Source organism: Osmia bicornis, chromosome 16, assembly GCF_907164935.1.
Source record: "Osmia bicornis bicornis chromosome 16, iOsmBic2.1, whole genome shotgun sequence".
Taxonomy (NCBI): domain Eukaryota; kingdom Metazoa; phylum Arthropoda; class Insecta; order Hymenoptera; family Megachilidae; genus Osmia; species Osmia bicornis.
In genome coordinates, this window is record NC_060231.1 from 3,775,400 (window position 1) to 3,790,249 (window position 14,850).

At 40.0% G+C, this 14,850-nt stretch overlaps 2 protein-coding genes across 5 annotated transcripts; both read left to right on the plus strand.

Moving 5' to 3' along the window:
- The first annotated feature begins 201 nt into the window (after positions 1–201).
- On the plus strand, positions 202–9,918 carry LOC114880258 (aquaporin AQPAe.a-like). Of its 4 annotated transcripts, none has more exons than XM_029196093.2 (5): positions 202–410; positions 6,206–6,393; positions 6,508–6,651; positions 7,647–8,102; positions 8,836–9,918. In XM_029196093.2, the coding sequence occupies exons 1-5, from the start codon at positions 386–388 to the stop codon at positions 8,839–8,841; spliced, it is 819 nt and encodes a 272-aa protein (XP_029051926.2). In that variant the 5' UTR covers positions 202–385; the 3' UTR covers positions 8,842–9,918. The 4 variants fall into 4 exon arrangements, with proteins under 4 accessions (XP_029051926.2, XP_029051927.1, XP_029051925.1 ...); XM_029196094.2 differs by lacking the exon at positions 202–410 and adding an exon at positions 919–1,088; XM_029196092.2 differs by lacking the exon at positions 202–410 and adding an exon at positions 4,943–5,084.
- Positions 1,105–4,939, plus strand: LOC114880259 (DExH-box ATP-dependent RNA helicase DExH2-like). Its single transcript, XM_029196095.2, has 2 exons — positions 1,105–2,907; positions 2,983–4,939. Exon 2 carries the CDS (start codon positions 3,706–3,708, stop codon positions 4,570–4,572), a length of 867 nt encoding a protein of 288 aa, XP_029051928.2. The 5' UTR covers positions 1,105–2,907; positions 2,983–3,705; the 3' UTR covers positions 4,573–4,939.
- Positions 9,919–14,850: the final 4,932 nt, after the last annotated feature.

The window sequence follows — 14,850 nt, forward strand, 5'->3', positions numbered from 1 at the left end:
CGTACCCTCCAGGATCGTTTACAGCTGATCGACGGTGCTGAGTTTGTTGCACGATGATAAAAATAAACTCGGCCACGGCCCTCCGGTCCGAGGACCGAAAATAAACGCGGCGATACGCTAGGTGGGGGAATGGAGAACGGAGAAGAAGGAGAAGCCGAAGGAATGGAGATGGCTACCAGCACGTATAGAGAAGGTTCGCGTTGAATCAACACTTGAGAGACCACGTGCCGTCGCGATAAAAGTGCGTACGATCGTTCACAAACAATCGAGACGAGCAACGGTGCACTCGGCTCCTCCGCCACACGGCTTTTTCTTCTCGATCCTCCCGAACCGGTTCGAGTCAGTGTGGCTAGTGGCTTCGTCTCGTTTCTACGTCCAGCGCGCCATGTCTTCCACCGATCTGCGCTCAGGTAAGCCAATCGTTCACCTCTTCAGGGAACGAGTCGAAACAAATGTTCCAACACGTGATTATTTATTTTTTTTTTTTATTACACTTCGACGTGACTTTAAATCGATGGGCTTTGATGGATCGTGGGTAGATTGGGAGATGCGTGGGTGTCGAACTGCATATACCGGGTATTCTATTTAACACTAGAACTTTTTATGTTTGAAAATAATTTAATATATACTTCCAACGTTTCAGCAAAAATACCTTATTAAAATTTATAAATTAAAATAAAGTTGAAATCAGTCGTTTTGACTGGTTTGGTAGTTCTAGTGTTAATTTTTAGCACCAGTTATTCAATTTTTGAAAAATACAATAAGAATTCTAATTTATTATTTAAGAACCGCTGTATACAATTCTGGGTTACGATTGACCCGACTCCGCGAGAGATCAACAGATAATTCCCTACGTATACAAATTCGAATGCTTCATTGTTATCGTGCAAAGCGGTGTGTGTATACTGATAGAGTGACTCGGTCAGGATCACTGGAAAACGTGACACAGTTGGAAATCATTCGATAGCACGAGCGGCACGAATCTCTAAACTCGGATCTCTGTGAATCGAGAACTAAAGCAACGTCGAAAATACAACAACCGTTTTGTATTCCTCGAGGAGAGACACTGGTTTCGTAATATAGTTCAAGTAAGAGGTTCAAAGACTTCATTTTGTGAACATACGGCAATCAAGGTTGCCAAAATACTTTTCAATCTCTCGGACCATTTTTTCCTGTTCATTGATCTCGATGATTCTTTAGTCTCTGGTGTCTTTTTAAAAGTGTCTTCTGAAGTTTTTTAGTTAGAATCAGTGCCGGTTTTAGCAATATTGGCGCCCTGGGCAAGATTATCGCCCATTCAGGGGCTCCAAATTTTTAAGAAAAAAAGATAATGTAATAATATGAAAAATTGTTAAACTACATAGCAGCTTTATTAATCTAAACGAATATAAATGAATAAATATTAGGGACACCAGATCTAGCCCGCCCGCGCCCCACCCAAACGCCGGCCCTGGTTAGAATTATAGAAAATTTGCAACGCGTGGATCCGTGTTCCGCATAAGATTTGCACTTTGTTGTTCGTGTCCTTGATGTCTACCCATTGAAATTCAGTGTAAAAATCGTGCACTTCGATCGATGAATAATCGAACTTCCATGGAAAACGTGTATCTGCACGTGCTCCAGCTCTTTTTCATTAGCTGTGTCAATGAACTAATTCGTGACTAAAAGCTTTTCTGAAACATCCTTCGAATATCTATTTAGATTTTCAAGGCAATAAATTCCGCAATTAGGGCGCCTCGTTTGCTCAAGCCCATGGAATCCCACGTTCAAGTGTAACCCATTCCGCGAAGAGCGATACCGGAAGCTATCGGCAACTGGGCTGTGTTTGTTTGCAAAATATTCACGTGGCTGAGCACGTGTTTAACGTTTTAATAGAATCCCACCGATCATCGGTTCGTCGAATTTTTCGAGCGATCCTTCGGAAAAGTGATAAAAGTGAAGAAGAAAATTTGTGTCAGGCGACGTAATCTGGAAAGCTTCCGATATTTTATGCTTTCATAGAAAATTGGTCAGCCATTTCTTTTTTATCCGTCTTGTTCCATCTACTATCTGACAGAACAAATAGGGAAATTGCGTTATCCGGTCGAGGTTCATAAGATAACACTTGCTCCCGTTGTCCTTGTCCCGTCGTCGTTTCGAAAACTTCCATCCGTTTACTCTGATGTCAATCAATTTTCTGATTCGAAAATCATTCGAAGTGTTTGTCGATCGATTTCAATAATATTTTGCAAATAGGTCAGGAATTGATAAATATTCGTGACATATTGATCGAAATTTTTAAAATTTTATTTCAGCAATTAACAGGAGAAGAACAATTAATCCCTGATAAATTTTACAGTCTCAGATAAGACAAGAACATTGTTACAATCTATTACGATTTGATACATTTACGTAGCCTGAGAAAAGTGGGTTTTCCATAAGAAATAATTTTCAAGAAAATTTTTCTTATTGTTAGAGACAACGTTTTATTGTTTCGTGAGATTCTATTCAGACTCCTGGGAATGCTGTAACAAGATCGTAAAAGGTGTTTGCGAACGAATGAAACCATCAAAGCGATCTAGAATAAATTATCTGCAATTACGTTGCATCCAATTGCATCGCAATTATCCATTCGCGAGCGTACGAGCGAAATTTTATCGGTCTCGCTGACGTCGCGAGGAGCCTTGAAAAATACTCCATTCTAGAAAACAAAAAGAATTTTCATCTTTTTCTTTATCAGACATCTTAGTGTTTTATTAGCGTATGTATTTATTTAGTCGATTAACGCTCCGCAAGGTGGTGCACTCTTGCAAGATCATATTCCTCATTTTTCTCTCGAATATTTATGTTAGATTACCGATATCTTTTAAAAATGCGATTGAAAGTGTGTTGAATAATAGAAACTTGGAGATATCTGGAAAATGAATGGTATTGATTAGAATGTTAATAGAAAGTAAATTTGGGAACAGTGATGATTTTCAATGAAGTATTAATATTCCGCAGAAGTTATGAAACAACGATGGAATATTTGTCGAATCGCGTGATAGAAAAAGGAATTTATTTGAAATTGTGCAAATTAGAACGAGGAAGCTTCTAAACGCCCTAATTCCTGGTGTTACATCACTGAAAATAATTTTAAAAAACTGATTCAGCACTTTCATGAAGTATGTCAGGAGTCTTTTGGTAAAAATAACAATGTCCAGACAGTACATTATCATCGATGATAACTTATCTGAAAAAAACAACTTCACCTATTTTGAAATAACCAGCAGCATAAATTATTTCCAGCCCGGTAGCTTACACAGAAATAAAATTGATAAGTTTGTTTGAAAATTAAGTGAACGCCTCATCCTGTGAAGCTCTCTGTACATAAACAACGGAAGCCCCTGATCAGAGTTTCTCAGGCAATGAGAAGCACAAAAGCAGGAAGAGTGACTTGCTCAATCATTATCGATTTTCTGACGTTATCTTGAACGTGCGACCATCTAACAAGGTGATCCAATGATTTACGATCAATCTTCTTATCTTATGACGCGAGACAATGTAAACACGGGGATGTAATTTAGAAACAACGTTACGCCTTGTGCATCAATGATCGTCGACATTAAGATTCTATAACCGGTGGGACAGGTGCCGTCATCGTAAAGTCAATTTATTACCAATTTCTGTCAATTTCAATGTGCAGCACGTTTAGATATCATAAAAACTTTTATTTCCTATGTACAGATGAGAATTGATCATTTTGAATGTAGGAATCTAGGGAACCCTAGTTCGGAGGACCTTTTAGACTTAAGGAATCTAGGGAATCCTAGATCAGAGGACTCCTTTGATTTAAGAAATCTAGGGAACCCTAGATCAGAAGGCCCTTTGAACTTAAGGAATCTAGGGAACCCTAGATCAAAAAGTCCTTTGGACTTAAGGAATCTAGGGAACCCTAGATCTGAGGGCCCTTTGGACTTAAGGAATCTAGGGAACCTTAGTTCGGAGGACCCTCTGGATTTGAGGAATCTAGTGAACCCTAGATCGGAGAGCCCTTTGGACTTAAGGAATCTAGGGAACCCTAGATCTGAGGGCCCTTTGGACTTAAGGAATCTAGGGAACCCTAGATCAAAAGGCCTTTTGGACTTGAGAAATCTAGGGAACCCTAGATCAGAGGGCCCTTTAGACTTAAGGAATCTAGGAAACCCTAGATCTGAGGGCCCTTTGAACTTAAGGAATCTAGGGAACCTTAGTTCGGAGGACCCTCTGGATTTGAGGAATCTAGTGAACCCTAGATCGGAGAGCCCTTTGGACTTAAGGAATCTAGGGAACCCTAGATCTGAGGGCCCTTTGGACTTAAGGAATCTAGGGAACCCTAGATCAAAAGGCCTTTTGGACTTGAGAAATCTAGGGAACCCTAGATCAGAGGGCCCTTTAGACTTAAGGAATCTAGGAAACCCTAGATCTGAGGGCCCTTTGAACTTAAGGAATCTAGGGAACCCTAGATCAAAAGGCCGTTTGGACTTGAGAAATCTAGGGAACCCTAGATCAGAAGGTCCTTTGAACCCAAGGAATCTAGGGTACCCTAGACGCTATTCTCCTCCAGATAGATAATCTTCCACTTTCTTTAGAGATAACTCAGGTTCTGGATTATCTAAACTCAAATAAATCTCTTAATTTACAAATCATAATTAATTTTACAACTGAAAAAATCGAGACGACCGAGGTTTGACAGCTGTTCAAATCCATTATTCATCTCCCGGATCAGTTTAACAAACATATGGTAACCGGGAATAAGAATAATTGAGTACTTAAGTTCGCTTAAATCCCTTATTTACCTATCTAATCAATTATTTAGACTATCGTCGGAACAAACTAGGCAAAAGAAGATACCCTCGCGTAGGTAGGTGTGTTTACATTAAGCTATCAGCCTGCCAAACAAATATCGTACGGCTTAAAATGGCTAATCAGTCGCAAGACAGTTGTATCAACGCGTACGATGCACGCTGTCCTTCAACCAGTTAAGTCTATCGCTGTAGAAACGTACTTGGTCGGTGGAAGTGGTTCCGCGTACACGTCCAGCCTAGTCACTGAAGAACGTTCGTTCAAAATGTCTTGGTATCACGGTAAGACCCCACTATCACGATCTCTAAACGTGAATTTAACACGGCACGTTGTCGCGACAAAAATTAGTATCCATTATCATTCGCAAGTCGCTGCTTGAATTTTTCGTTCATCACTTCATTTCTTTTTTAAACTGATGCTCTAGATCACCTCGCTACTCTTGGATTAGAGTTCGCGATGGAAGATTTGTTTCGTGTCGTAGTGAATTAATATACACAATGAGAAAATTGAAATTCACTATGCTAGGTCTGGATCAAGTCTCTGTGTTTAGGGTTATAGTGAATTACTATAGTGCGAGGATTGGGTTTACCATTTTCTAAAATCCTAGACAAATTTCAAAATAAATTAGATCAAAAGGAAGATTGTATCTGACGTAGAGGGATCGTGAAAGGATTAAGTGTCTTAGGTGTGTCGCGAAGTGAACAGGGATGTTCTCGTCGACACCTGTCGACTCGATGGCACCATTCATACACGTTCAACGTCTTTTGCCAGGTGGAAAATGTCTCTCAGCAAAGGCGAGGAAACATTTTCATCCGGTGAAAAATTAACGCGACGATGTCTTCCTAAGAAATGAACACTCTTCACACGAGTGTCATAACATATGTTAAACAAAATTCCGATCTTATGAACGAGTGGTTGTTGATAGTGACTCAAGTGGATTTAACAAGATCTCAAAGAGAAACTTTATCTTTCAGGTTTTAACTCGAAGACTTACGAGATACTAAAGATAAGACCGTAAAATCTTGACCTAAGCAATGACTTCTATAGAAAGATAGATCGAAATTGAATATTTTCTTTGATACACAATTTGACTTAAAGATATAAATTCAGAGCCAGTTAAAAAGAATCCCTCCAACCTCGCAAGACGCATCCACCCACACACAACTTAAAAGAGATCAATACACAGAGTGTGCTCTTGCCAGCTTCGGTTCGCCTAACCTAACCCCACAACCTCCACGATAAAAATCAAGATTTTTAATTAAAATAATTCTTCCGCTACTTCGAAACTATGAGTAACGTGTTACGTAACATCAGAAAATATTAAATTAAAAAATATTAGAAAAATTATTTTCTAACTTTTACTCCAAAAATATTGTATTAATATTCTGTTTCTGTTTTCCAGGCTTCAAGAGGCTAATGCAAGGCGAGGGTGCCTTGAAGAACACAGTGCTGACTGCACTGGCAGAGGCGATCGGGACATCGATACTGGTGTTCGTAGGATGCATGGGATGCATTGGAAGCCTTGGTGTGGTGCCCTCCCATCTTCAGATCGCCCTGACCTTCGGACTGGCCGTAATGCTCGTGATCCAGGTCAGTGGGCCACGATTTACACTCTCATTATACGCCACAGTACCCAAACTGAGGTCCAACTCCAACTGCATTGGAGTAGAATTTCTTTTAAAATTACTAATTGATCTGTTGCAGTCCATTGGACACATTAGCCATGCTCATATCAACCCAGCCATCACGGTGGGCTCGGTGGTTCTTGGGAAGAAGACGATTCCCGAGGGTCTGGTCTATCTTTTGTCTCAAATGATTGGCTCGGTGATAGGCTATGGAATGTTGAAGGTTTGTACAAAATCAATTTATTCATTTAACCCAGAACAAATAAAAAAATGACTTTGTTTTCGAATGCCGTGAACAGTTAACTGATATGAACAATTAAACTCCTTGTGTAGCTGTGAAAAATAATTAAGATGGTGTTTATCAAATTATTTTATCAATTATTATTTGATTAATTAAAGCTTCGATAACACATCTCTGAATTATTGCTCTCTTCGAGATAATGGTTCCAAGTATTCGGAAGTTTCCATTTCGTCGGTTTAATCGCTCGTATTAAAATAATCGTTAGTTTTCATTATTAATAGTGCAATCGTGTAATCAGAAAGTGAATTAAAACGTAAACAATGGAATCGCGATCGAACGAGCACAGGATAATGAAAGCGAACTGATAAGTTAGCTTCTTGATAGGCCGCAATGAAACCGTGTAACGAGGTTAACGTTACTTTGATAAAATACTGCAAAGTAGCAAGAACTTTGCCCTCAACTTCTATTCATCAGAGTTCAAGACCTCTGTATAATCGCTGATTCAGAAGTGTTGCAAACGTCATTTTAAAATTAACATATGCATTGGTCGTGACTTTCTCGATATCCTATAATATCCGTGTGAAAATCAAATAAAAATTCTTCGTTTTGAAAAAATAAAGGTTTCATTTGTCCTGTAGGACAGGGCTCGAAATTAACTTAGGGCGAGGGCCCTAGTTCTCGAGGCACCTCAGGCGCGTGTCGTATGAATCGTACCCCATGGGTCACGTAGCCCCAATGCGTTCTGCAAGTTCTTGCGGCACGCGCCTGAGGTGCCTCGGGGACTAGGGTCCTCGTGCGGGGCACAGAGAGTGGTGGGAGGAAAGGGGTGTAGCCTCTGAAAACTTGCTGTAGGACTAGATAAGCTAGAAGTCCTAACTTAGGTCAAATTGTATCTCTTAGGGAGACCCCTAACTTAGAAATCATAACCTAATTATCTAATTTGGATCAGCCTATGTCAACTAAGTTATATATTTCAGGTGGTGACACCAGCGGACCGGCTGACCAGCAAAAGCACCATCGAGGCGGACATGTTCTGCGTGACGGACCTGCACGCGGACCTAACAGCCATCCAAGGCCTGCTGCTCGAGGGCATATCCACGGGGATACTGATGCTGGTCGCGTGCGCAGTGTGGGACAGGAGAAACGAGCACAATACCGACTCGGTGCCAATCAGATTCGGCTTCACTGTCACCGTGTTGGCCCTTGCGTTTGGCCCGTACACAGGCTGCAGCATGAACCCTGCCAGGTCATTAGCACCTGCTCTGTGGAACAACCAATGGTCCCATCATTGGATCTACTGGTTCGGCCCTATCGGGGGATCCCTTTTGTCCTCCTTCATGTACAAGACCATCTTTGGACTGAAGGATCTGGCGGAGGAGGCGACTGTACCGGAGACTGTGGCGCTGAACAGCGTCGAAACTCAAAAGGCTGAGGTGGGATTAGCGATGCCATAATGTTTTGAAGGTGTCCTAGAGCTAGTAGCCTAAGTCTGCCCAATTCTTTCGCATCTCCTCTCATCCATAGCCTCACTGGTTTATCAATTCGCTTGGGCCTATAAGCAGTATGTCCTAAAGCTTCTGACCTAACTCGGACTGAGGCTTTTGTCCAATGGTTTAGCGTATTTCCGTGTATTTGCTTATCAATTCAGCTTTAATCTGCGAGCTTGAATGGATAACATAGTTGGCGCAGATCGTCAGACCGATTCCCACCGCGATATATCGCGTTAACGACGTCTCTTTCGACTTTTAAGGCCGTAAAGCGACCATGCGAACGAGGACCGGTCGCTTTTATCATGTAAACGCCACGCATACCGTGCATGAAGCTTTTTCGCGCGACACGGATTATCTTGTAAGGGCTGGCTGTAAAAGGTCGACGATAAATCGCTCGACCAGGTAAGGAAGTTCGGCGAAGCTGGTTTTACGGTGCCCCAGGATTTAACGTCCCTGGTTTACCGTCGATGGGTTCGCGGATCAGCCGGAGGCCGTTTTCGGGATATCGTATCTCACTCTGTCGCTTAACTCCTTATCCCTTGACTTCCTTTTTTCCATGCTAGATTCTTTCGCGGATCATTTTGCGAATATATCATTGAGAGATTAAGTCATTTTACAATTTGGTCGTCCCCTTCAATCTTCCTAATATTAAAATTACCCGTCTGCTTTGTTTCAGCCATGATCCGAGAAGGAATTGAACAGATCAAGAATTGTTTATCGAAAACATTCGAGTTACGGATCGATCGGCATTTCATCGAGAAATCACGAGGACCACTAAACATAGGACATCGTAATTCAAAGGAAGATCAAACGGACCAGGCTTACTCGAAGAACGCGATACACCAAGACTTCCGGTAGAGGTGTCATGATGTATCGCGGACATCGTCCTCGAACGACCCACGAAATTGCAGGACTGTACTATGTAGGGATTTTGCTAAGTTACCTATTGCTGCCAGCACACAGTCATCATTCCTCAACTGAATACTCGATTCGCAGATCTGTGCAAAGGGTTTGACCCAGGATTAATTATCCTTTCCAATGCGTCTCATCGCTTCGTCGAATTTCGACATCTAGTGGTTGTGAATTGAACGCTTTGACGGCCACCGTCGAGATTTTAATTCGATTTCGTACCCTTTATCGATTACATATGGCTGCATAGATGGCTTCTCTCGGTTAAATCGGGTTTAAATTAATAAAATACATGTTTAAGTGTATTAGAATGTACTCTACTATTCTTCTCGATTGTGGTTTGCCCTCGGCACAGTTCGGCTTGAGTCGGCCGTCTAGCCACGCCCCCTGCCCTCAAGGAGGCTCCGCCCCCTACTCTTTTCCTTAACCAACGACAACCATCTATGCACGCGACTGTACAATTGGAATTTATGTATATATACGTCTTTCTTATCTAAAAGATTAAATAGAATTTGTGGCCGTCAAGGTGTTACCATCACGTGCTTCAACAACGTCCTTTTGTTGAACCTTGCTCAAATATTTCAACGCTATCAAACACACGTGTCACCAATATAATTAAACGATTCTCTAACAATGTTCTATAAATAGTTGTTAGATTGTGTAGGCGAGTATATTCATTATTCGTAACGCTTTCTGTAAGCTCGAGTACACGTGGCACGAATTGCTCATCAAAATTATGACGAAATTATATGAGAATACCTTAATATATGAATACTATCTCTAATTTATCTGTAAATTAAGTGTACATAAAAAGGAGGAATTAAAAAATGAATCAGCGATTGAAAATAAACAGTCTTTTGGATGGGCCACCTTTTCTGAAACGTCCCGTACGACGAATAATAAAAATACAAGCTATCAATGTTCAAGATGGTACGCTGAAACATTGGTACATTATTTTTGAGAGAACCTATATATTTCAACAAAGAGCAAAAAGAAAGGTTGTCGCGTTTCCTCGGTGGAAAGGAAAGTAATATTTCCGTATGATTTACATGCCGAGCGTCAGCTCGCTCGTTAATAATTCAATTTTCAATCTGCTCCTTAATGCTACTCCCCGAGCTACCCCTTTTCCACCCTCCGACACCCCCTCGTTCTCGCTCAGATTCGTTCCACGTTTCTTATTTCCCTCGGTTTTTACCCCGGCATCACGACGCTCAGATAACAACGAGGTAAGACGGAAGTAATTACACCGACGGACGGAAATAAATATTTGCTGCGCAATTAACAGGAAGACGCCATGCAAATTCGATTTACAAATCGAATCATCGCCATGCTTGCAAATGCAATTGAAATACACGACGGAATTTCATTTATTTGAATAATTTATTCGCTTCGAAAATAAAAGAACATCGTAACTTCAAAGTTACGTAAAATATTAGAGGTTAAGTTGATACCAAAATGGCGTCGCTAAGTTGACGTCACGTATCCTGTTAGCCGCCATTAACGTTACCCTAACTATTACAACCCCTATACCAATCCCTGATGCTTCCAACCTTTATAATATTCCACGAACGTGTTATTAATCATTTTTGAAAACTATTCCCGAACAAAAATTCGTCGAATTTTGATCCAATTCCAGGATAGCACAAAAGGGAAAACCGAATAAAATTTCGAAGCTGTACAAAGGGAAATGCGGACAGCAGCACGGGCTCGAATGCCCGTAATCGGAAAGGCTTACGAGCTAGTGTAATTGCCCATTGTCGATGGGATGATCTCAATTTTCAGAAAATATCCCAACGTTCGCTTAGAAAGCGTAACGAACGATATCGATGCCATACACAGCCAATTAGACGGAAAAACTCGCGTTCCGCTTTTCTACCGTTTCATAATCAAATGAGAAAAAAAGTCAACCATAGAGAAAATTTCTTTGTTCTAAATACCAACGTTTATTGGCTGCTTTCATTTGTTGGATCAAAAATTAAAGTTTCCATCTATACAAAATCCTATTGTGATTTTAAGTAATCAGTCTATTCATGAACTTTATTTATTTATTTTGCATTAAAAATGTTTGAATAATTAACAAACTTGTTATAATGAACTTTAACTTAATGGACATTTATACATGTATCTTGTTTCTGTGTTTCAGCTACTTTTGTATTTATGCATTAACAGGTAGTATGATTGGTTATACTGTTGAATGATTTGGCATAAATTAGTTAAATTATTGAATGGTAACGATTGGTAATTAGTAGTTAAGTATTTGTGGGTAAATCCTTGAAACGTTGAATGTATGCATAAACATGTATAAGGTGAATGAACTCAAAAGAGGCAACAGCTTATAAACTAGGTCATGCAAATCATCTATTTCTGTCAATTATTCTACATGGAGGGGACAAATATGCTATTATTCCCCACTGGAAGGTTTATTCCCAGATAGCACAGAAACATTTCATGTATGTCCATCGAACGTCCATGCTGGACGTTTCGGATGTACGGAGAATGTCCCGTTAACATCCATATGTCCCCTATAAGTCCTGGTTATGTCCTTTAAAGATCCTAGGAAAGTGCCTGTTAAAAAGTGGAACGTCCAGGGGACGTCCTGTGCGTACATTCTCAGGATGTTTTCTGAACGTCCTAAAGTAACATTCTCTGTACGTTGTGTGAACGTTTACAAAACGTTGCAGAACGCTATACTAACGTCTTGAAAAGCGTACAAGGAACGTATTCGGAACGTCCTAAAGTAACATTCTCTGTACGTTGTTTGAACGTTTACAAAACGTTGCAGAACGCTATACTAACGTCTTGAAAAGCGTACAAGGAACGTATTCGGAACGTCCTAAAGTAACATTCTCTGTACGTTGTGTGAACGTTTACAAAACGTTGCAGAACGCTATACTAACGTCTTGAAAAGCGTACAAGGAACGTATTCGGAACGTCCGAAAGTAACATTCTCTGTACGTTGTGTGAACGTTTACAAAACGTTGCAGAACGCTATATTAACGTCTTGAAAGCCATATAAGGAATGTTTTCCGATCATTTAAAATTACAAAACGTTTTCTGTACTTTTTTTTATAATCTTTATTTTTATTACATATCTATTATTTATTTTATTATTTCTACTACAAATCTTTTACAATGATCTTGTTGCGTTCCGCAGCTCTCCTTAGCCAAAACTGTATGGACACCTTCGTTTCTTTCTTATCTTTGCACACTTTTGATGTTTGTGCTGCGTCTAAACAACAGAAATTCAGTTGAATAATATATTCAATTCGAAGCAAATAAATATAAAAAATAACATATGATGGATACCGACTACATGTTTTTCATATATTTATACATAGAATTGTACGCACAACCATTTCATAAAGAAAAATAAAAAATCGGTATGCATCGTATACGAATAACATATGTGTTGTCGTCTCAAAAAAGGCATAATTACCTATTATTAAGAAAAATTAAGGAATTAAGTTAATTAAGAAAAAAGTGACACTTACCTGAGATGGCAGAAAAACTCGTCAACACACTATAAACACCAGTAAGAAATACTAATATTCACTCGTAATATGACGATCGTCAACGCTTGAAATTCACACTCAAAGTGTACGGAGACTCGCTATACGTCTTGTCGCAACAACGTTTCACGAAAAAGTGTCGATGGTGGTTCGTCATATTCCCAAGTTGGAAATTCCGCCAATCGTTTGTCAGCGCCCGGGATCTGTTTTCTGTTTAGGCCTTGTCATAAAACAGCAGGCCCCAAACTTCGGTCGTTCTCGCCGCGCGGGTGACGTACGGGTCATTCTACCCTATTTTGGACATACGTCTCATCTATGTCCGTAGGACTTTCAAGACGGACGTTCCTAGGACATACGAAACGTCCCCCCTACGGACGTCCGTAGGACTTTCAAGACGGACGTTCCTAGGACATACGAAATGTTGGCCCCACGGACGTCCGTAGGACTTTCAAGACGGACGTTCCTAGGACATACGAAACGTTCGCCCTACGGACGTCCGTAGGACTTTCAAGACGGACGTTCCTAGGACATACGAAATGTTGGCCCCACGGACGTCCGTAGGACTTTCAAGACGGACGTTCCTAGGACATACGAAATGTTGGCCCCACGGACGTCCGTAGGACTTTCAAGACGGACGTTCCTAGGACATACGAAATGTTGGCCCCACGGACGTCCGTAGGACTTTCAAGACGGACGTTCCTAGGACATACGAAATGTCCGGCCTACGGACGTCCGTAGGACTTTCAAGACGGACGTTCCTAGGACATACGAAATGTTGGCCCCACGGACGTCCGTAGGACTTTCAAGACGGACGTTCCTAGGACATACGAAATGTTGGGCCCACGGACGTCCGTAGGACTTTCAAGACGGACGTTCCTAGGACATACGAAATATACGTTTTGTGGACATCCCAAGGATGTTCAAAATGGACGTTGGACGTTCGGACATAATCTGGACATGAAACGGACGTCCCTGGGATGTACGGTGCTATCTGGGTTAAGTCATGTTTTTCAAAATCAATGCTTTAAGGTTAATAACCCTGCTTCAAATATTATTTTAAAAAATACTATATATTAAAATACATTTAAGTTATGAAGCATTTATAATAACAACAAAATTATACAATTGATTGATAATCTTGAGATCTAAGAAAAGGTAAAAATGACAGAAATAATTTTGCAAATCATAATACTTTTTTCTAGAACAATACAATGCTTTTTTCTCTCTTCAAAAACGTTCAAAGTGTCTTATTATATCAGATATTGTTTCAAATGTCAGTCTTTTGCCAAATGAATGTATGATTCTAGATGATTATTGAAAAACAAAATCACGTACCTTGACAAATTGATGATGAAAAATTTCGTTGCATCCATTGACCGTCACGCGTTCAACAGTTGGGTAGGTGACATGTTTTGGCGCGTAAATGGTGTCCTCGAATGCTATCATGGTTGACGAGATAAACACTGTCAATTTTTCCCTGTAACGTATCGTATATTTCACTTTGACAAATCTACAGCATCGTCGAAATCGAATACGATGAAATCGTGCATTTGTTTTAAAAATGTCATAAATGTCATAAAGGTATAAAAGGAAGTGTATATACGAAAGGGATTATTACCTGTTGTGTTCCTATTCGTCGAATTTCGTCCTAAAATCATTCCTGTAACAATTACGAGCTGCTTTTTCACCAAGGAAAACGTTTGTATCGCGATTGTGCAACGTCCATTACGCACTTGACCGATCGGTTCTCCCACCCTTGCCAAATACAAAATGGCGTTTCGATAAATTAATTTGACTTTTTTTAATGCGTTGAAAATTTGAATGTCCAAGGTCGTAGATCTATGATTAAAGGATCTATGTACTATTAAAATTACTATTCTAATGTAAAAATTCATCCAGACAAATAACCACGTGAATCAATTGTAGTACCAACTATTAGTCACTTAACGTAGTAACTTCCGGTCAGTGAAAATTTCAAATTTAACTGAGCGAATACTTGAAAATAATTGTTTGTGTATAAATACCAACGAGATATTTAATTATACAATAAAAATTCTGCGTTGAATATGATTCGGAATATTGAAATCTATTAATATATTTTTCAAGTATTTTAATTTGCATCAATCAATATTCAATTCAATTAGCTTTCAATATTGTTAAATATTTTACAGCGAATACTAGCAATTTATTTTCCAAAGTGTTATCTCGAATATTCTATGAAAAACTTGAACACCCTTCGCTAGACACGGTCCTGGGCGTAGCATCCCTCTCGT